Raw genomic sequence first — 23089 nt, forward strand, 5'->3', positions numbered from 1 at the left:
TCATATCTTCTGATTAGAGAGGCAGTATGACCTAATTGGATAGATCCTCTCTTGGACTCAGGAAATTCTGAATTCAGGCTCCAACTCTGACATCTACTAGCTACATAAGCCCAGGTGGGTCCTTTAGTCTCTCAGGAGCCCAGGAAGCTAAGACCATAACTGACCTTCCATGAAAGAAGTCACTAAAGAAATCAAGGCTCATTTTAAAAGATGCTTTTTCATTCATTCATTCATCCATTCACTCACTCCATTCATTCATTCAACCAGCCCTTACCTCTCGTCTGAGGTCCAGACCTATACCTCCAATTGCCCATGAAAAATATCCTCTCGCTGGTTCCACTGGCACTTCAAACTCAAAATGTCCAAATTCAAGTGCATGCTCTTTCTCCCCAAGCCTGTTGCTCCAGCTAGCATCACTGTTTCTGTCTGTGGCACCAGCATCCTTCCAATCTCTCATGCTCAAAATGCTGAAGCCCACAGAAGGTGAATGATTTACCAAAAGTCTCTCAGGTAAGGAGCTACAGCCAAGGTTCAAACCTACATTGTTTAGTTGCACATCATACAGCGTCCTTTCCACAGCACCAAACTGCCTCCCTCACTGTGTGATCTTGGGTAGGTTACTTAACCTCTGTGGGCCTCAGTTTCCTAATCTGTAAAATGAAGGGTTAGACTAGGGTGTGCTGGTAAATGTTTAACGAAAGGATCCCCTTCCAAAAATGTATGCATGACACACTTTTAAGTTTAATCTGCATCAGCATTTTCTCTATCACCTTCTTCAGTAGAGGCAATCAACAAAACAATAAACCAAGGCTGGATTTGTAGTATTTGCCAATTTCTAGGTGTAAATGCTCACACTGGTTGGAGCTGTCTCTAGCATATCCCTGTCTACATGGACTTAGATGTCCCTTTTAGCCGTGGGGGCAGATAGGTGGTGCAGTGCATAGAGCACCGGGCTTGGAGTCAGGAAGACTCCTCTTCCTGAGTTCAACTCTGGCCTCAGACACTTATTAGCTGTGTGACCCTGGGCAAGTCACTTCACCCTCTCTGCCTCAGTTTCCTCACTTGCAAAATGAGCCAGAGAAAGAAATGGCAAACCATTGCAGTATCTTTGCTAAGAAAACCTCAAATGGGTTGATGAAGCATCAGATACAACTGAACAACAACTAACTCTAGACCCCTGATCCTATAATTAATTGCTGATCATAAGAACTCATGATTACCTAGTGCTTTACAAACATTATCTTGTTGAATAATCTCAAGTCTTTGGAATCCCAGGCCAGATTTCTTTCCACTACATCATGCATCTTTTCACAGTAATAAGTGATCAACACATTTGTCAAGGTGCAACACAAAGTGTGAGGTGAGAGGGAGAACGCCGCCACATACAACACGTCATCCCCCAGGAGCTCTGGAGGCATGAGGCACTGTCATATTGTATTGCTCAAGATGACTCTGTTTTCCTAATACAATACAGCAATGCTGACATTAGCCACAGACACAAAAGGATAATCTGCATTGTTGAGACTCTAACTAAAGAACCTGTTAGTCATAAGCAGATATCCAGGATTACTGCCAAGCTGAATAAAGACAGACCTTCTCCATTATGGACACATTTGATATACAGAGATTAATTAGACAACAGGCTATATGATGGCTATCTACTTTTGGTGTCCGACTCTGATGTACATGAATAACACCAGGCGTAAAAATGTGGCTGGGATTGTACATCCATTGGCTGCTTGCCCTCCATTGTTAAGTCGTCAGTCCCTAAATGGATGAATAGCTCTTTTGGTATAAGGTGGTGGAAAAGGCATTGGCCGTGGAGTCAGAAGAGGATTTCGGTTTGATCTCTGCTACTACATGACTCTTAGAAAATAGTTTACTCTCTCTAAGTCTAAGTTTCCTTACTTATAAAATGGAGCTAAGAATAATAACAAAAGCTCACATATATTAAAGCACTTTAAGGTTTGCCATGAACTTCACACGTTATCTCATTTGAGCCTGCAACAGCTCTATGAGGAACTGTGGGGCTATGATCATTCCCATTTTACAAATAAAGAAAGTAAAACTCACAGAGGTTGTGACGTTCCTAAATCACAGGACAATGTCTCTCCTGCTCAATAGACTCCAGGCACCTCCAGGATTAAATATAAAGTCCTTTATTAGGCATTTATAACTTTCATAATCTGCCTCCCCTTTCCTTTCCAGTCTTCTTACACCTTCTGTGGACTCTTATGTATCCTATGTAGTCTTCAGCCCAGTGACCCTAGCCTCCTGGCTGTTTCTTGAATAAGACACTCCATCTCCTGGCTCCAGACACCTTCATATGCTGACTGCAATTCTCTCTCTCCCTTTCTCTGCCTCCTGGCTTCTTTCAAGTTCCATTTAAATTCCACCTCCTACAAAAAGCCTTTCCTGATCTCTCTTAATCCTAGTGCCTTCCTTCTGAGATTACTATTAATTTATCCTGTCTATATCTTATTTGTAAATAATTTTTTCATGTTGTCTCTCCCATTAGACTGTGAGCTCCTTGAGAGTAGGGACCGTCTTTTGCTTTTCTTTGTATTTCCAGTGCTCATTACAGTGCCTGGCACACAGTGGATGCTTAATAAATGTTTATTGACTAATACAAACCTGTTTGGCATGTAAAGTCCTTCACAACCTGGCTCCAATCTCCCTTTCCAGGCCTTGTCATTGTTGTTGTTCAGTTATTTCAGCAGTGTCCAACTCTTCTTTTGGGATTTTCTTTTCTTTTCTTTTCTTTTTTTTTTTTAGGCAATTGGGGTTAAGTGACTTGCCCAGGGTCACACACCTAGTAAGTGTCAAGTGTTCAGTTTGAGGTCGGATTTGAACTCAGGTCCTCCTGACTCCAGGGCCAGTGCTCTATTCACTGCGCCACCTAGCTGCCCCTTTTTGGGGATTTTTCTTGACAAAAATACTAGAGTGGTTTGCCATTTCCTTCTCCGATTCATTTTACAGATTCATTTTACCTGAAGCAGACAGGGTTCAGTGACTTGCCCAGGTCACACAGCTAGTAAGTGTCAGAGGCCAGATTTGAACTCAGGAAGACTCATCTTCCTGACTCCAGGCCTGACACCCTAGCCCCTGCACCACCTAGCTGCCCATCTTAAGTACTTTTGCAGAAGACCTCAAGTTCTAGCTCCTCCAGGTAGCCTTTCCTGGTGTCCTCACCTGCTAGAACCATCACCTCTATGGTTACCTTCTCTCTGGTCCACATTTGTCCATTCTAATACACACATATGTCTGTATGTATGTATTTTATATGTATACATATATACACATACATACATATATATGAAGGAGGAAAGGAAGGAAGGAAGAAGGGAAGGGAGGGAGGGACAGAGGGAAGGAAGGAAGAAAGGAAGGAAGGAAGGAAGGAAGGAAGCTATGTGGAATTAAGAGTGGAGGAGCAGGAAGAAGCAAATGCCGCAAAGAAAGGGGGTAGGCTCTGGAGAGAAAGTTAGGACAGAAGCTGTATTATTGAAACCACACTGGACTATAGACCTCCTAAGGCCAGTAATCCTATATTTCTTTTCTCCCCTTAAGTTCCTTCATAAAAGCCTGAAGCATTTTCCTCTCAGCACAAAGTTCATCTACTTTTTGTTGTTGTTATTTTAATGTTTGCTTTGTCTTTATGAACATGTTATTTGGGATGCACTTTGAGGGAAAAGACTGGGTGGAGGCAACTGAAGGAGAAATTGATCTAACACTGAGGTGTTTTGCTAGAAGCAATGTCTCTGCCTAGGGGCTCGGAATTAATAAAACGATAATGAGAATTACATATCTTTTGATACTATTTTCCTAAGTGTAGAAAGAAATTTATACTGGGAAACCCCCGTGGGGGTTTATCTCATGGTAAATGAGATAGTGGTAGATGAGAGACAAATAGGAGTGGTTGGACAGTCCTGATCACAGCACCCCTTAATATGGCTACCTTAAGAAAACTTCTTTTTGTTAAACATTAGATGGTGTTCAAGTGTCTTATTTTTTAATAATCCTAAGTATGAGCCATTGGACCAGCCTGAATCATACCTGGCCTTGAACAGATGTCAAAGTCGCTCCAAGGAACTAGAATTTATACTAAGAGTAGATGGGAGAGTGAGAGGAATCAATCTGGGTTTTCTTATCAGAGTTCCAATTATGTTTCTAATTAGACACTAAAATAGACATTTTAAAACCAAATTGTTTGTTAATCATCTAAATAACTAACTTTCCTACAATACACCTAAATAAACTGTTTTACAAGTAGTCGGTGTTTACTAGATATTGATTGAATGGAACGGAATTTGTTGAATAACCCCAAGTCCCACATCAAGGCAGCGAAAGAACAGAGACTGGGACTCAGGTGTTCTAAGTCCCAGCCCAGAGTCTCTCAAGAATAATGCCATGTTAATCCAACTTGAAAGGAAAACAGAATCCAGGACTAAAACAATGGATATTTGCATAATAGCATAAGTTCTCAGTGTTCCTGTCTATGAGCAGGTCATGGTCAGCTCTCAGTAGCACCCAGATGGTGCAATCTGGGGTCTCAAAAATAGTCACCATCACCTTCTTTCGGCATGCTGTCCAGGAGACAGCACAGGACCTGGAGGGAGTAGACCCAGGTTCAAATCTTGGCTTTTACATAGATTAAGAATTGGAAGGGATTTCAGAGTCCATGTAATCTAATCCCCTTGTTTTACAGAAAAAGAAACTGCAGTCCCACGGTGGTAGGACTTACCCAAGGTCACACAACTAGCTCCTCTGACTCCAATCCCAGATCTCTTTCCATTACACTATGACTCTATTACATCATGACACTATGATTCTATTAAACTATGATACACTATTGCTTAGAGGCAGCTATGTGTCTCAGTGGATAGATCTCTGGGCCTAGAGTCTGGAAGAGCCTAGTTCAAATCTGGCCTCAGATCTTACTAGCTATGTGACCTTGCGTGAGTCACTTAACCTGTCTGCCTCAGTTTGTTTACCTGCAAAATGGGAACAATAAAACACAACTCTCAGGGTTGTAGTGAAAAACAAATGAGATAATGTTTGTAAAGTGCCTGGCGTATAGTAGGAGCTTAATAAATGCTTTTTTCCTTCCTATTGGCTGTGTGATGGTGGCCAGGCCAATCCTGGAGCCCAAATTTCCTCCTTTATAAAATAGGAATAATAATACTTGCACTCCTAACCTTGGAGAGCTGTTGGGAGGAAAGACCTTTCTAAGCTCGAGAGTCCTAAAGAAAGGAGGGTTGCTGTCATTCTCTTTCCCTAACAGAGAGCTATTCCCTGAACTCTGATACACAAAGAAGTTGGACTGTTTCCCAAACTCTCTAAGTATAATATGGGCTTTGATTTCATAAAGACCCAAGGCTGTCAAGCCACCCTTGGCTGCCCTCCCCCCTCCCACCCCTGTCCCCTCTTCCAGGAATAGCAATACCACAGTACCAGGAACTGGTACAGAGCCAGGGTCAAGAAAACCAGTAGGCATGGAAGTCACCAGACTGGAGTCAGCAAGATTGTCTCAGAATCCAGATGCCAGGCCCTGTCTGTCCCTTCATTCCCAGCAATTTGTGTACAATGGACCATGAAATGTCTGAGCTGGAAAGGGCCTTACAGGTAATTCAGCCCAATCCTTTTATTTTACAGAGGAAGAAACTGAGGCCCAGGGAGACTTGCCCAAGATCATGTGTACAGAAAATAGCAGTACTGGGGAAGCTAGGTGGTGCAGTATATAGGCCCTGAAGTCAGAAGGACCTGAGTTCAAATCCGGCCTCAGACCAAACACTTGACACTTACTAGCTGTGTGACCCTGGGCAAGTCACTTAACGTCAATTGCCTAAAAAAAAAAAAATTTAAAAAAAATAACAGTACCAAGATTCACAGAATCTCAGTTACCCCACTCCTGTTTTTTCCTTTCTTTGGATCCTCAATACTTATACAGTGCCTGGCATATATATAGTAGGTACCTAAATGCTTGTCATGTCCAACTCTTTGTGACCTCATTTGGGGTTTTCTTGGTAAAGCTACTAGAATGATTTGCCATTTCCTTCTCTAGCTTATTTGACAAACGAGGCAACCAGGTGGCACAATGGATAGAGCACTGGCCCTGGAGTTAGGAAGACTCGTCCTCCTGAGTTCAAATCTGGCCTCAGATACTTACTAGCTGTGTGACCCTGGACAAGTCACTTAACCTTGTTTGTCTCAGTTGCCCCATTTGTAAAATGGGCTAGAGAAGGAAAGGGCAAACCACTCCTCTTTGTGACCCATCACAAAGAGTCAGATATGACTAATAGACTAAACAACAACAACAAAAATGCTTATTGACTGACTAGAGACCCTCTAGTCCAACCCATTCCTGGATGGAAATGTCCTCCACAATATCAATTAATTAAATAATCACCAAGCATTTATTTAAGCATCTATCATGTACCAGCTACTGGGGATAGATAGACAAAAGTGAAACAATTTTGCATTCTGGTGGGAGGATATAACATGAATATAATTAGGAAAATTTGTAAAGTAATTTCAAGAGGGAAAGAGCGCTGGATGCTGGCGAGGGATCTGCTTTGTATGAGAGGCGGCACAGTCGAGCTCTGATGGGAGATAGGGATTCTATATGGCAGAAGTGGAAGGGGGGGCAGATTTATGCATGGGAAATCACCTATACAAAGTCATAGCTAGCACTTATATAGCTTTAACTTTTGAGAAGTACACTTTACATTTCTTATCTCATTTTATCCTCACAACAACCAGGAGAGGGATGTGCTATCCTTACCCCCATTTTACAGATTGAGGAAACTGAGGCTGAGAGAGATTAAGTGACCTGTCCAGGGTCACATAGTTGCTAAGTGTCTGAGGCAGAATCTGAAATCAGGTCTTCCTAATCTCAAAGTCCAGGGCTCAAGCTGCTACAACAAAAGGGTTCCATATATGTGTGTGTGTGTGCATATCTACATGCCTGTATATGCATGTATATGTATGTGTATGTGTGTGTATATGAGCACATGTACACATGCACACATATGTGTGTGGGGGCATGGTGTACGTGTATATGTATACATATGTGTGCACATGTATACGCATGTGTACATATATGCGTATGTGTGTGTGATGTGTGGGTGTGTGCATGGAACAGCTAGCAGGGCAATTTGACTGACATGGACAGTGCACCAAAGAACGTGATATAAAAGAAGCCTGGCAAATTAGGAAAGAGCCCAATTGTGGAGGAAAAGTCAAGCTATAGATTTCTATAGATTTTAGACAGATTTATCCTAAAGGCAATTGGGAGCCATTGAAGATTTTTAAAGTGGAGAGGGCTTCATTAGATCTGTGTTTTTAGGAATATACATTTGGCTTCAGGAGGAAGGTTTGGAGAGGAAAAAGAGTGGAGGCTGGGAAACCATTTCAGGGAATATGCAGAATCCAGATGAGAGGTGATGAGGTCCAAACTAGAGGAGAGCCACTTATAAGTAGAGAGAAGAGTACAGATGTGAGAAATGTCATGAAGGTAGGATTGACGAGACTATATTCAATCAATTGATTGAATCTATGTAGGGGCAAGGGCTGGAAGGACCATGAGGGAGAATGAAGAGTCAAGGATGTGGACTCATCTCAGTGACTGGAAAAATGGTGGTCCCATCAGTAGAAATGGTGACTTTTCTTGGCCAGTGGGTTGGACAAGATGGTCTCTAAGCTCTTTTCTTGCTTTACCTTCTATGACTCTTGGATGAGCCAGAAGCTAAATTTCTTCCCTTATCCATTTGGCTTCCCATTACAAACAAGACTTCAGGGACTGCTTTGAGAGCCTGTGGGCAGCCTGATGCTTGGTGAAGGGGCTGAGAGGGTAGAGTGAGAAGTAGAAGGAGGTCACTGAATTTCAACATCCATGCCCACTCCTTGGTACTCATTTCCATCTGAGCCAGGCTCTTCCTGCCCTCCCCACCTCCTTGTCTATCCCATAATCCCTTACCCCAAGTCCTGACCTCTTATACCCACTCCTACCTTCAGGCCATTAGCCCCTAAACCAAAGGTAGTCATTCCTCAGCCCCTAAGGTCCTATGTGTCTCCTCAGACCAACCTGAACCATCTTTAAATTAAAAAATGCTTAAAGCCAAGTAAGCCCAAACACTTTTTTTTTCACAATGAAATAGAAATATTTATCCAAAACACCAGATTTTGCATCCAAATGAATAAATAATGGAAACATTTGTCAGTTCTGTCCAATATATAATAAACCTTTCAGCGAGAGAATGTTATCTCTAGAAAGGATTGGCCTTAAAGACCATAAGAAACGAGATCAGACCAGGGACAGTGATTTGCCCAAAGTTACATGGATGGGAGTGGGGAGGGACAAGGGAAGGGAATAAGTATTTCTGAAGTACCCGCTATGTGCCAGGCACCGTGATAAGTGTTTTCACAAATATTGTCTCACTTGATCCTCATAACAAGCCTGGGAAGTAGGTCTTGTTATTATCATTATGCTCATTTTACAGATGAGCAAACTGAGGCAAATAGCGGTTAAATGACTGACTCCAGAGTCACCTAGCAACAAATTAATGACAGAGCTGGGACTCAAATCCAAATCCTTCTTCCCTATTTACTTCCTGCAGAAGCCTGAGCAAAGTTACTAATTTTGGAAAAATGATTCAACACGGCCTTTTGCAAATTCTGACATAAGTAGGATCCCATCCTTTTCTTGGAAGCCTCTGTTAATTTATGGACAGGGTCAATGAGGGAATTTGTTTTGCTTGACTATGCATATTTGTTACAAGGGTTTTGCTTTTCCTTTTCTTTCTACTGGGGAAAGGGGGAAGTGAGAAGGAGAGAAAACAAATGAATGTTAATTGGGGGGGGAATTTTTTTTTTTTAGGCAATTGGGGTTAAGTGACTTGCCCAGGGTCACATAGTGGCCAAGTGTCAAGTGTTTGGTCTGAGGCTGGATTTGAACTCAGGTGCTCCTGACTCCAGGGCCGGTGCTCTATCTACTACACCACCTAACTGCCCGGGAATTTTTTTTTTTAAAAGACCTTTGTTAAAGGGTAACCCACGACCTCTTGAGGCAGCCCTCTAGACCTTTGGACACCTCTAATTGGAAGGAAGTTTTTCTTGAAATCAAGCTGAAGTCTGTGCCTTTGCAACGTTGACCCATAGTTCACAGCTTTGCTTGCTCAAAATGAGCAGAACTAATCTAACGTCTTCCACAGGACAGCCCTCAAACATCTGGATTGTGTTCTCTCTGAATCTTCTCTTCTCCAGGCTAAACACCCCTGGCTCCATCAAAGGATCATTATGTGACACAGATGCCTGACCCCAGTTCTGTCTTCATGACCTCATTGGGGTATTCTTGGCAAAGATACTACAGTGGTTTGCCATTTCCTTCTCCAGATTATTTTTTTAAACAGATGAGGAAACCAAGGCAAACAGAGCGAAGCGACTTGCCTGGGGCGGGGAGGGGGAGCGGTGGAGGGTTGGTGCACAGCGAGTGAGTGTCTGAGAGCAGTTTTGAACGCACAAAGAGGAGTCTTCCTGACTCTAGGTCCGGCCCTCTATCCGCTGCGCCATCTAACATGACCCTTTGCTATTCTGTTCCCTTTCCTCTGGGTACTCTCCCTGGAACAGCCTACTCACCCTGGAACATTCCTCTGAAAGGCCTGTTTCCCTTCTCCCATTGTTAAGCTCCTCCTGAAGCCTCCATTTTGTGGAAAGGCTGTGCCTCACCTGCCTTCATTCCTTCCTCTGAATCTTGTACCTGACTTTTTGGACTTCAAAACCATGCATGCCCCTACACTTGCTATCTTCCTCCCCCACCTCTTTTCAGCTCCTCTTTGTGTGTTGTTTTTCCCCATTAGAATGTAAGCTCCTAGAGGGCAGGAACTGTCTTTTTTTTTTTTTTTTTTTGCTTGTATTCACATCCTCAGCACTTTAGCAGTGTGTCTAACACATGGTAATTGCTTAATAAATACTTGTTGACTTCTTTCCTTCCTTCTCCCTTCTACTTATATCCTTCTTAAACTGTGGCACCCAGAACAATACTCCAGAAGTGGCTTGACCTGGCCAAAGGACTCACAACCTATCACTTCCCTTGTTCAAGAGGGTCCCCAGACTCTAGGTCCAGGCTTCTGTTTACTGCACCATCCTGCCCTGGCTTTTCCTCCCCTGTTAGATTGTATGGTCCTTGAAAGTAGGGTCTGTGTTAAAACTCTATCCCCAAAACCTAGCACAGTGTCTTGTATGTAGTAGGTGCTTAATAAATATCTGATCAATAAGTGAATAAGACTCAGTAGGATGACTGTTAGGAAACTCACTAGAAGCCACCACATGTAAAAGGAGCAGCCCTTTTAGAAGTAACTTGCCAAGTAATTGATTATTTATCCCCTGTCTAGGGTAGGGAAAGAATGGAAGGAAAGAAGGAAAGGAAGGAAGGAATGAAAGAAACAACCTGCCTACTATTTGCTAGGCACTGGGCTAAATGTTTACAAATACCTGATCCTCACAACAACCTTGGGAGGTAAGTACAATTTTTATCCCCACTTTACAAATGAGGAAACTGAGGCAGGCAGCAGTTAAGTGACTTCCCCAAGTTCATACAGCTAATAAGTGCCTTAGGGCAGATTTGAACTCAGCTCTTCCTGACTCCAGACCCAGCGCTCTACCTCCCGTGGCACCTTAGGCAAGCTAAGAGGGTGGAGGAAGGAGGTGTGTATAGGGGAAGACCTGGGGTCCCGTCCCAGGGAAGCAGCCTCTCTCTATAAATTTTCAACGAGGCCAACCTGATGGCCTTGGCAGAGCCCGAAGCCAAGGAGCAGTTGGAGTCACCACCAAGGAAGACTGCACCAAACCTTTGAGCCTGCAACCCCAGAAGAGATTAAGCCCAGATGCCTCTGGTTTGAGAACAAGACCCTTGGGCGCTTGCAGAAGGGCAGTAAAACTATATCCTAGGAGAACACCATGATGAGTTAGGCAAGAATATAATGGTATGACTTCTTGAAATAGTAGCTGCATGGTCTATGCATTTTTCTGTGCCCCTCAGCTTTGAGTGCCCAAGACCAAGTGCTCAGTTGCTTCACCCTTGTTACACCTCTGCCCAGAACCCAACCTGCAATTTGCCCATGCTCCTCTCTGCCCTGGAACCTAACCTGAAATTTGCCCATGCCCCTCTCTGCCCTAGAATCCAACCTGCAATTTGCCCATGCTCCTCTCTGCCCTAGAATCCAACCTGCAATTCGCCCATGCCCCTCTCCACAACCCAGGCCACCCAAGTGAAATTTGCATTCTAGAGGCTTCCAGAGAGGTATTGTGTGACCAGAAGCACTGGATTTATAAACAGGAGAGACATAGGTTTGAATCCCAACTCTGACACACATAGCCTAGTGACTCTGGGCAACTTATTCAAGCTTTCTGAGTCTCAGTTTCCTCTTCTGTAAAATGGCAATAGCAATATTTACATGACAAGGTCATTTAAAGGAAAGCATAAGTGTTATAGAAGCCTTTTCCTATCACCCTTTTTTCCTGAGGCAATTGGGGTGAAGTGACTTACCCAGGGTCACACAGCTAGTAAGTGTCTGAGGCCAGACTTGAAGTCAGGTCCTCCTCACTCCAGGACCAGTGCTCTATCCACTGTGCCAATTAGCTGCCCCTTCCTATCACTCTTAATGCTGGTGCCTTCTCTCTAAGACTACCCTCAATTTGTCCTGTCTATATCTTGTTTATGCACAGATGTTTGTTACTGTCTCCTCCATCAGACTGCGAGCTCCTTGATAATAGGGGATGTTTTTTGCCTTTCTTTGTGTCCCCGGCACTTAGCTCAGTACCTGGCACACAGTAGGTCCTTAATAAATGTTTGTTTTGGGGGGAGGGTTTATTTGTTTGTTTTTCAAGTTTCAGTTTAGAGTTTATTCATAAAGCATCAGCCAAAGAATGTTATTCAAGCTACTTAAATAATTATTGTTTAACATTTGTATCACATGTATTACTCAAATCTCTGATCTATCATTGCATCTTAGTTTAAATACTTTAGATCATTCACTAATCCTTGGGATTTGGGTCTTTAAAAAACTGGTTTGTAATTAAAGATGCAATAAAATCGAGGGTAACTATGAATAGTCTCTTTATATCCATCTTTAGGTGGTGGTGGGATGGTTGGGCTCTGTGACTGACTCTTATTACTCATAGCAATATGTCCAGTGGTAATGCTTTCCATAAAATGGCTTCTCTCTGCTGGATTACTTTCTGTATGACATCCAATAGGTGGTCCCTGAGAAGCCCTTTGTTTATTTCTTGTTGATTGTCCAGAGAGCTCCCTATCATTGTACTTCTAGAGGTCTCTCTCTTTGTTGTTGTTGTTCAATCACTTCAGTCACGTCCAATATAAAGACAAAGAGGCGCCAGCAGAGAAGGGGGTAACATGAATGGCAGATAAACAGCTCATCACTGGCCATTTCTGGCAAATTCAGGCTGTAGTTCTTATTCATGTCAGAAATAAATCCTTCTTCAATATCTCCCGGCATGGAGGTCACCCTTGGCTCTTGAAGGCTACAATATGACAAACTTATGAGTGTCTAGTAGATCTTCTCAAAAATTGTAATAATATATATGAGTACCATTAAAAAACTTTTGACTTTTCTTTGTCCCTATTTCTTTTTCTTTTTCTCAGTGTCTCTGTCTCTGTCTCTCCCTCCTCGGCCCTCTGTCTCTATATCTGTGTCTCTCTTTTTTCTGAATCTGTCTGCTTATCTCCCTGCTTTTGTCTGTCTCTTTCTGTGTCTCTGACTTTATCTCTTTAACTCTGTCTTTATCTTTCTACCTATCTCTCTCTCTCTCTCTCTCTCTCTCTCTCTCTCTTTCCCTCCCTCCCTCTCACGTCCCTCCTTCCTTGTTTCTTGTTCTCTTTGTCTCTGTCTCTGTCTCTCTCTCTCCCTCCCTCCTTCCCTCTCTCCCTCCGTCTTTCTTGCTCTCTTTGTCTCTCTGTCTCTGCCTCTTTCTCTGTCTCTCTCTATGCCACCCCCTTCTCTCCTCGTCCCTCTTTGTCTCTATATGCATCTCTGCTTCTTCGGTCTCCATCTTTCTGTCTCTATCTCTGTCTCTACCCTCTTACTCTGTTTCTCTCTCTCCTCTTATATCAGGTGTAGTTTTCTCCATTTGGGGTGGAATTTATTCATGTGATCAGGAAATGCTCCTTTTGGCAGAGCCCTGATGCCTCTTTGGAAGTCTGCCCCTTTATGTTTCACCAATACGACATAAAAGAAGCCATTCAAATACAATTACTTTAATTCAGTCAGGTGCCAAGATTCAATCTCCTTTCCTTGAAAGTGTTTTAGGATAAAAAAGAACTAATGGAACTATACAAGAAGAGTTGAAAGAATCAAGGAGATTGGAGGGGAGGGGTTGATGAGTAGTGGGGAGGGGAAAACTGGCTGCCAGTTGAGAAGAGAAAAAAATTAGGCCTTTGCAGTCTGGAAAATTGACAGCTTTGGGGGAAGGTCCCAGAGAACTGATCTGTAAAATTATAATGGATAGGGTAGGGAAAAGCCAAAAAAGTTTTTTAATGGTGCTCATATATATTATTACAATTTTTTGACAAGATCTGCTACACACTCATAAGTTTATCATACACGATTATCGTAGCCTTCAAGAACCAAGGGTGACCTCCGTGCCGGGAGATATTGAAGAAGGATTTATATCTGACATGAATAAAAACTACAGCCTGAATTTGTCAGAAATGGCCCAGAGATGAGTTGTTTATCTGCCATTCAGGTTTGGAATACTAGACCTGGAGGTAAAGAGGACCCTTAAAATTTAAAATAAGGAGAAGTGGTATATGATAGCAGAAATGGCATTTTATTTGAAGTCAGAAGACCTGGGATTTAAAACCCAGTTCTGCTACTTTGTGCCTGTGTCTGTGGGGAAGCCATTTCTTCTTTCTTTATAATCAATCAATAAACATTTATTAAGCACTTACTATGTGCCAGGTGGTCAGCTAGGTGGTGTAGTGGATAGAGCCTCAGGCCTGGAGTCAGAAAGACATGAATTCAAATCTGGCAGTTACTAGCTGTTTGACCTTGGGCAAATCACTTAACCTCTGTTTGCCTCAGTTTCCTCAACTGTAAAATGGGGATAATAACAGTACCTACCTCTCAGGATTGTTGTGAGGATCAAACGAGATAATATTTGTAAAGCATTTAGCATAGGGCCTGACACATAGTAAATATTCACTTCATACTTACTCCCTTCCCTCCCCTTTGTCCTTTACTTTACAGAGGGACTGAGGCCCAGAAAAGTGAAGCAACTTTTCTAAGGTCACACAGCTAGTAAGTGGCAGAGCCAGGATCTGAACCCAGGTCCTCTACCAGCAAATCCAGCACACGTTTTTCTGACTACACTTCTCTCTTTTTAAATTCCCCCACAGCACCTAGCACAGTGCTTTATAAATGGTACAGAACATAAATAATTGGTAACATGTTTATGGTATTTTAAGGTTTATTATCATTATTATCAACAATAGATAACATTTATATAGCACTATAAGGTTTACAGAGCAATTTACATCCTCACAACAACCTGGTGAGGTCAGCAGTGCAGGTATTATTGAACCCATTTTACTGAGGAGGAAACAGAGGGCATCAGTCACCAGCTACGCAGTGTCAGAGCTGGGATTTATGTGCAAATATCCTGACTCCAATTACTTCTCCAAAGCAAAGCTAGGAAGCCTAGACTGGTTACTTCTTCCCTCTCCTACTCCTCCTTCCTTCATTCTCCTGCTACCATTATCAGTGGGCTGAGACCATTCCTTGGAAATCCCAGTTTCCAATTTCAATCTACTTCTCCTACTACCCCACCCATCTTGCCCCTCACACCTCTCCTCCAGGTCATATCAACTCAAACACGGGGTCCCACTTCCATAACACAAAATCAGGATCATCCTGCAGAGCCTTTTTCTAGCCAATCTCACCTGAAACCTTTGTCTATTCCAGGGGTGGGGAACCTGTGGCCTGGAGGCCACATGTGGCCTCGAGGCTGCAGGTTCCCCACCCCTCCTTTGTTACTATCTCCTTCTGTCTGCATGGCTTATGCTAGATTGAAAGACTGGATAGAATGAGAGAGTGTTTCCACCCAAAACACACACACACACACACACACACACAGGAGCGAAAACACTCCTGTTTCTCCAAATCCAACATCAGTTTCCTACCTGGAAGCTATACATGAGATTAAAAAAAAAAATACCAAGCATTTATTAAGCATCTACTGTATGTAGTAGGAAGATAGAATGTAAGTTCCTAAAGGACAGATTTCTTTTTTATTTCTTTATTTTTATGTTATTTTTATAATTTTATATATATAATTTATAATTTTGTTATTTCTTTTTTGTCTTCGTATCCTAGCATCTATCACAATCACAGGTGTTTAATAATTGCTGGTCCATTGACTAATTGATCGCAAAACCCCATGTTAGACATTGAGAGAGAGGAAAAAAATGTTAATTAAGAGACTGTTTCCTGCCCTCAAGGAGGCTGTACCCCCAACCCCCAAGAAACTCTTTCTTGGACAGATGCTAAGACAGAAAAGGCAGATTTGCCCTCCTGTGTTGTTGACAGCACGGACAAATTTTGTTTCAGAAAATGTGACACGCAGTCCAAGTTGGAATGAGGGGGTTTGCTCTCCTATCCCTGCCCCCAAGAACCCTGGTGGCCTTGCTGCTCCATGGAAGGCCTACCTGGCTTCATTCAGCTTCTCTGGCATCAGCTGGCCCAGAGGGATCTCCCCTCCCTTCCCCATATCACTCACCCTGCAGTTGCTCAGCTCCTCCACTGACAAGATAATGGTACCACACTTCTTCCCAGGGACCCCGCTGGGAAAGGGAGAGAGCCAGCATTAGACAATGGACACCCACAACCAAGGCAGCCCCTTCCTTTCCCACCACTCCCCTTCCTCAGCCCCGGCACCATCCGCAGACCAGCCTTAAGCCCACAGAAAGAAGCATCCTGGAACATTCAGGAAACGTGTAAACCAGAGGGGACTCACTACATCCCAGATCTGGGATTTCCTCAGCTCAGATTTTTCCCCTGCCAGCAGCAGCAAAAAAGCCCTGAGTAACCCAGAGGATTGTCTGAGGCACAGAGACGTTAAGCGATTTAAGGGACAGGCGGAACTTGAACTCAGGTCTCCCTGACTCCAAATCCAACACCCTCTCCCCACCGAGTCTTTTAGAAGAGACTTTTGTTGTTGTTCGGTCCTAATAAAAATTATTTCAGTTGTATCTGACCCAGTTTGGGATTTTCTTATCAAAGACACTGGAGTGGTTTGCCATTTCCTTCTCCAGCTCATTTTACATATAAGGAAACTGAGGCAAATAGAGTGAAATGACTTGCCAGGGTCACACAGCTAGTAAGTATCTGAGACCAGATTTGAACTCAGGTCTTCCTGACTCCAGGCCCAGGCTCCATCCACTGCACCACCTAACTGCCTTGAAATGACTACTCACAGACAAAGCCTAGAGTTGACTTCTTTTCCCCCTGCAGAACTTAACTGTATTTCCCTACCTAACCTCCCCCTCTTCCTCGTAGACTTTTCAGGGAGGGCTGCCTGCACAAGGCTCTTGTGGTTCTCATAAAGCCAGTGGTTCTCATATTTTTCATCCAAAGATCTCTTCTGAAGGGAAAAATACCCTGAAGGCCAATTAGACCTTCCATGTGCATGTAATTTCTATAGCTTCATTGTCATACATACACCATTGCAGACTGCAACTTCGTATCAGGTCTTCCTTTACCTGGTGAAGGCCAACCTTCTGGTGATGAAGCCCTACCATATTATCTATGCTGGCCTTCAAAGAATAGCCACAGATCATCAACAGCTCCATATTCAGTGTTTGCAGGTTCATAAGACCTACTACAGCTCACCCCAACAGACATTTGAAGAACCAAGCATTGCCTCCAAGTCATGGTAAGGTATTGGAGCAGGACTTTATTGGAGGTCCCCAGCTGACATTATCCTATTACCTCCATCCCCCCATAAAAACCAAAAATTAACACTCCTTTGACTTACTCCACTCAGAGCCACTCAGATCGTACTTTTTCTACCAGAGAGGGAGGGGAGTTAAGGAGTAAGTCATGGACCCAAGGTGGGTAAGAATGGGGATATTGGTTCTCATCTTGGAATGGTTAAAAGTGAGGAAAAAGTAAACTGTGACCCAAGTTATTATCTGTGGCCCAAGGCTCCCTGACTTTGAGTCCTCATGGGCAGGATCTAATCTTTTTGGCCTGAGCCAAAAGATCGATCACCCCAATCCAAAGGTTACTCTAAGATAGCAGTTATCACACTTTTTGATCTTAGACCCTTTAAAAATTATTGGAGAACTGGGGCAGCTAGGTGGTGCACTTGTCCTGGAGTCAGGAGGACCTGAATTGAAATCTGGCCTCAAATACTTGCTAGCTGTGTGACCCTGGGCAAGTCACTTAACTCTAATTACCTCTCAAAAAAATTATTGAAGAATCCCACAAAAAGCTTTTGTTTATGTGGGTTATATCTATCGGTACTTACCATATTGGAAATTAAAACATCTTAGCATCGTTATGAATATAGTTTTGGCCTTATACACCACCCCCAGGGGTATCTATTTGAGAACAGGTGCTCTAGGAAAATTTCCACCTATAATTTATACAGAGCTCTTGAACCCTTCCTCAATGGGTGTCTTGGGGCAGGGACCAGCTCTACACCCCTGAGCAAGCCTGGGCCTGCATGGGGTCACATTGCGGATTCATATCTGGCCTACTAAGAGCTATCTTGGCCCTCCCCAGGCTTCCGTAAGGCTGATATCTCAGGGGAAGAAGGAGTCTTTGACCTTACCCATTTGACACTGATGGAATGTGTTTGCCAGTCCTAGCATTCAAGCTGAAAGTTCCTATCCTGGTGGAGAAAGACAGATGGACAGAGGCACAGAGACAGAGAAAGAGACAGCAAGGCAAAGAGTGAGAAGCAGACTGATGAACAGCCCTGTCCCCTTCCTGACCGGGCTTGGCAGTTATTGTCTAAACCAGAGGAGTCCAACATGCAGCCCCATCCCATGCTTTTCCATGCCATGTTCTCCCTTTTCTGTCCTATTGCTCTTTCAACCAGTCCCTTACCTTTGTTTCACATACCACTTGCTTTAGTTTTGCCTTCCTCATTAAACTAAAAGTTCATTGAAGGACAAGGGTTCTTCTTTTATTTCTTTCATGACCCCCTCTACCCCTCCCCTCACATTACAGTGGTCATGGGGTCAGAGATATAGTCCTGGCTAAGTACAGCTTCAGTCCATGGACTTAAGTCTGACAACACATTTCTTGGAAGCTATAAGATCTCCTCCCCTATTCTCTCACCAACCCTTGCTTCATAGGGAAGTGGCTATTCAAGGGCTCACTGGATATCTGGGACTAGGGCTATTTAAGTCCTAAACAGAAGCTGTACACTCCCAAGTGAACCAATACTACCACTCCCAAGTGAATAATAATAATGACTAACGTTTATATCATGCTTACTCTGTGCCAGGCACTCTGCTAAATGCTTTATAATTACTATCTCATTTGAGCCTCACAACAATCTTGGAGGATAATAATAATATGAGGTAGTGGTTATATGGGCAGCTGGGTGGTGCAGTGGGTAGAGTGCCAGACCTAGAGTCAGGAAGACTCATCTTCCTAAGTTCAAATCCAGCTTCAGACACTTACTAGCTGTGTGACCCTGAGCAAGTCACTTAACCCTGCTTGCCTCAGTTTCCTCAACTGTAAAATGAGCTGCAGAAGGAAATGGCAAACCAATCCAGTATCTTTGCCGAAAAAAACCCAAATGGAGTCAGGAAGAGTCAGACACAACTGAAACAATTGAATGACAACAAAAGCATTTTTATAGCACTTTAACATTTATAAAGCACTTTCCATATGTTATTTCCTTTTATCTTCACAGCCTGGTCAGGTGTGAGCTGTCGTCATCCCTATTGGACTCAATATTTCTCAACTCCAATTGAGCTTTCCCCTAAAACCATCCCCATTCCCAATTTCCTCATTTTTACTAATGGCACCACTGCCCTCCTCAGACTTGCTACAGAATCACAAATTTTTAAAAAATATATTATTGCCCTCATTTTACAAATGAGGAAACTGAGGCAAATTGAGATTTAAGTGACTTGCCCAGGTTCACAGAGCTAGTAAGTGTCTGAGGCCAGATTTGAATTCAAGTTCAAACTAGCTTAGCTGCCCCATGAATGTAATTTAAATTAAAATGTAATTGGGAGATATTTAACAAGATTAATAAAAATACAAGAGAACATAAATAATGGTAATATATGGTTGTCTAAGTCAATATGGAGCCTGCAGGGATCCTTATGTATGGTTTAGTGAACTTGTTTCTATTTGAGTTTGGTACCATTGGTCTACACCATATATTTTGATACTGTTTATTTTAATTCATCCACTTGCTCATTCATTCAACATTTATTGATTGCCCACTATGTTTAAAGCACTGGGAGGAAATAAAAGAAACATACAGAACCTGATCTTAAGAACATCATGGTCTAAAAAAGGAATTAAGAAATGTAATCACCAAAAATGCAGAAAGTATGCTGTGAATAAAAAAGTGGATGATTCTCCCTCTGATTTCCACAGCTCTGACAAGTGAACTTTTTGCCTCTTCTTGGCAGGTCTCAGGCCTCCACCCCACATCCTGCAGTCTCCTCAACATGGCCCCATTAACATGGCTCCATTTACACGCCCCCACCCCAGTTTTCCAGCACCTCTTTGTGCTATCTTCCCCTGTTTGAATATAAGCTCCTTGAAGGCAGGAACTGTATTGCTTCCTTGTATCTGCATCTTCAATGCCTTAGCACAGCACCTGGACCCCAGTAAGTGCATAATAAATGGTTTATCTCCCTATAAGAAAAGTACCAAGATCAGTAGGGAAGGAGAGATGCTGGCTGGTTGGGGACAATTAAGAGAGGCTTTGGAAAGGAAATGGGATTTGATTTCCCAATTAAGCATATGGAATCTATGATCATGTATATCTCTCCAAATGAGTCAGTCCATAGACCTTGAGAAGATCATTTCCCTTCTCTGATCTTTGTAAAGTGAGATCATTTGATTAAATAGTATCTGTATGTCTTTTCCAGTTCTGCATCATCTGTTTCTCCTGTAGCATAGGCCTGGACACCTCAGTAGGAATGGAATGATGTAGTCACCAAACCACAGTATAGGAGATGTTGGAAATCACCTAATTCAAATCTTTCATTTTATAGATGAGGAAAATGAGGCCAAGAAAGAGGAACTCACTTGCCTAAAACCACTTATCAGCTAGCTATCAGCGGACCCAGGACTAGAACCTAGGTCTCTCAATTCCCAAATCCAGGGCTCTCCTCATTGCATCATCCTGACACTAAGCCATCACGCTTCTTTCCCAATCTCCCTGATCCCCTCCGTTTTTTGCTACGGGTCTGCAGGCATCCAGCTTCTCAAAGATCCCCCAAACACTCAATGACAAATGGAATAATCAGTATTCTGCATCCCCACCCAGCCCCTCTGGAGAGGACCGGCTGCAGATATAGATCAGAGAGGCCTCTATCCCCCAAGGGAGTCGCTTCGCCTGTCTCAGAGGAAATCAGAGAGAGGAAGCCCCTTCTGACCTTCCTGAGTCTTTCTGTCCATCAGGCCGGTTTCTCTAGGCAGACAAGTGACCTAGAAACTGCCGCCCCCGCACTCAGACAAAGACACAGATGCCACCCACGTTTTTACCACCAGCTGGGTGGCACAGAGGAAGCTGAGATTTCCCAGTAGGTGACCAAACTGACTCCCAGGAGCCCACCCCCAACTCCCCTAGTTCTCTAGGAGCACAGCTTTCCCCAGTCCTATCACCTACTCCTAACCCCTACCACCTACAGCTCCCGACTCCTGACGTGGTTGGGAAGACAGCTATTATTCTCTGACTAAGGAGCTGTCAGTCATCCTGTGTATTATCTTCCTTCTCTCTTTTCTCTTCCTGCCACCCTTTTCCCTCTTTAATGCCTCTGGGGCAGGGAGGAAGGGGCTGGCAGATGAGGAAAGACTAAAACTACACATATATATACACAGTATATGAGGCAGCCTAGTCTATTATAAAGACCATGGAATTTGGCTTAGAGGACAGGCCCCCAATCCAGGTTATGCCATTTGCTGTGTGACCTTCAGTAAATGACTGCCCTTTTCTGGACCTTGATTTTCTTGTTTATAAAATCAGAGGGTTAAACTAGGTGATTTCTTTTTTTTTTTTTTTAAATTTTATTTTTTCTAAAACTTAAATACACAATAAGAAAAGAAAAAGAAACATTATAAATTTAAATATTAAAACTTAAATACAAAATAAGAAACAAAAAAAAAGTCATGTGCACAGCAGAATGTAAGAGGATTCAAAATGAATAGCAATAACTTCCCATTTCAAGAAAGACTATGTAATAAATACACGTGTTCTGTTGAGAGCTATCCATCTTTTCTTTGCTTCTTTGTAGCTTTTCTTTTGTTCTCTGCTGTGCACATTTACCTTGTTCTTTTTTTTCCCTTTCTCTCCCCCCACCCCTAGAAGGCTACAATTAAGCGTGGATATATTTCTATATAGATATAGGTATACACATATACATATATACACATACATACATATATACATAAACATATATTTTCCAACTAGGTGATTTCTAAGGTGTCCTCCAGTGCTGTATATATGATCTATGATCGTTCAAAATCTGGGATTTCCACGGGAAATCCCAGATCCTCCATGAAGCCTACCCTGGCTACTGCTTCCCATGCTGTTCCTTCTCTTCTCTTTCCTGTTCCTCTTAAAACTAGGACCTCACCAGGTATTGGTTCCTTCTTCATGTACCTCTGCTTTAGTTTCTCCCCCTTTCTATTACATTAATACATATTTATGTATTAATTAATAATTAATTAAAACAAACATTTCTATAACATAGTACAATAGGGGCAGCTAGGTGGCACAGTGGAGAGAGCACTGGCCCTAGAGTCAACAGGACCTGAGTTCAAAATGGCCTCAGACACTTACTAACTGTGTGACCCTGGGCAAGTCACTTAACCCTGATTGTCCAAAACAAAAACAAATAAAAAAAAATAGTACAATAAAAAAGATGATTGTACATGTAACTGCAAATCTACTATGCACAATTTGCTATTCCTTTCAAATATACAACAAAATTATGTACGTTTCTTTTTTTTTCCTCTGCTTTGGTTTTGCCTTTCTCATTAAACTAAAAGTTCTTAGACAAGGATTTGTGTCTTATATTTCTTTTATGTCCCCCCACATTGCAGTGGTCAAGGCGTTGGAGTCATAGTCCTGGGTAAGTACCAGCTTAGGGTCACGGATATAAAGTCTGACAATACACCTGGAAACTTTTGAAAGTCCTGTTCTTTCCCCAACTCTTGCTTGGTAGGGAATGTGGCAGCATTCAAGGGTTTATTGGGTATCTGGGGCTACAGTTACAGTTACTAAATCAACAGAGGAAATATCCTTGGAAAAGGGGAAGAACAAAGAAAAATTAGAGGGAAGCTGGAATCTAGAGGAAGGTGGAGGGGTGGGCTAAAGTAGACCTCAATTCTGCTCTCAATCTTCAGCCCAGTGATGCTGGAAGGGATCCAAAGATGAAGTATGCTAATGAGTTGGAATTAATCCCCATCCTTTGCTAATATGCCCCCTCCCCAAACAACCCTGACTTAATTTAGTATATACAGTTATCCCTTCCACATCTCGACTTTCCCCAATACATTGGGGTTCAGCATAAGAAATTAAGTGGGAATTTGAGGGGTTTTGCAGAAGCTACAGATGACACAGAAGAAGTTTAGAAACTCAGAAATACATAAAATATATGTATAGTAATATATAATATCAACATATTTTATCTTTTAATACCATAATAATTCAGACTTCTTCTCTGGTACAAAGGGAGGGCCAAAAAATTTTATGCAGATTTTCTAGATTGCAGGGGGCACCGTCCCCCAAACCCCCACAATGTGGAAGGGATAACTGTATTCTGTATATGTATACATTTTACCTCTCCATTAGATTGTAAGATCCTGGAGGG

General features: G+C 42.7%; 1 protein-coding gene across 1 annotated transcript in view; it reads right to left on the reverse strand.

Moving 5' to 3' along the window:
• Positions 1-23089, reverse strand: part of CPNE5 (copine 5) — a 170956-nt gene that overhangs the window by 90664 nt on the left and 57203 nt on the right. The window contains exon 6 of the mRNA XM_027876615.1: positions 15790-15853. Within this exon, the coding sequence (XP_027732416.1) occupies positions 15790-15853 (64 nt within the window). The remainder of the gene's footprint in view (positions 1-15789; positions 15854-23089) is intronic.

The sequence above is a fragment of the Vombatus ursinus genome, unplaced genomic scaffold (assembly GCF_900497805.2).
Source record: "Vombatus ursinus unplaced genomic scaffold, bare-nosed wombat genome assembly UNPS02014811.1, whole genome shotgun sequence".
NCBI lineage: Eukaryota > Metazoa > Chordata > Mammalia > Diprotodontia > Vombatidae > Vombatus > Vombatus ursinus.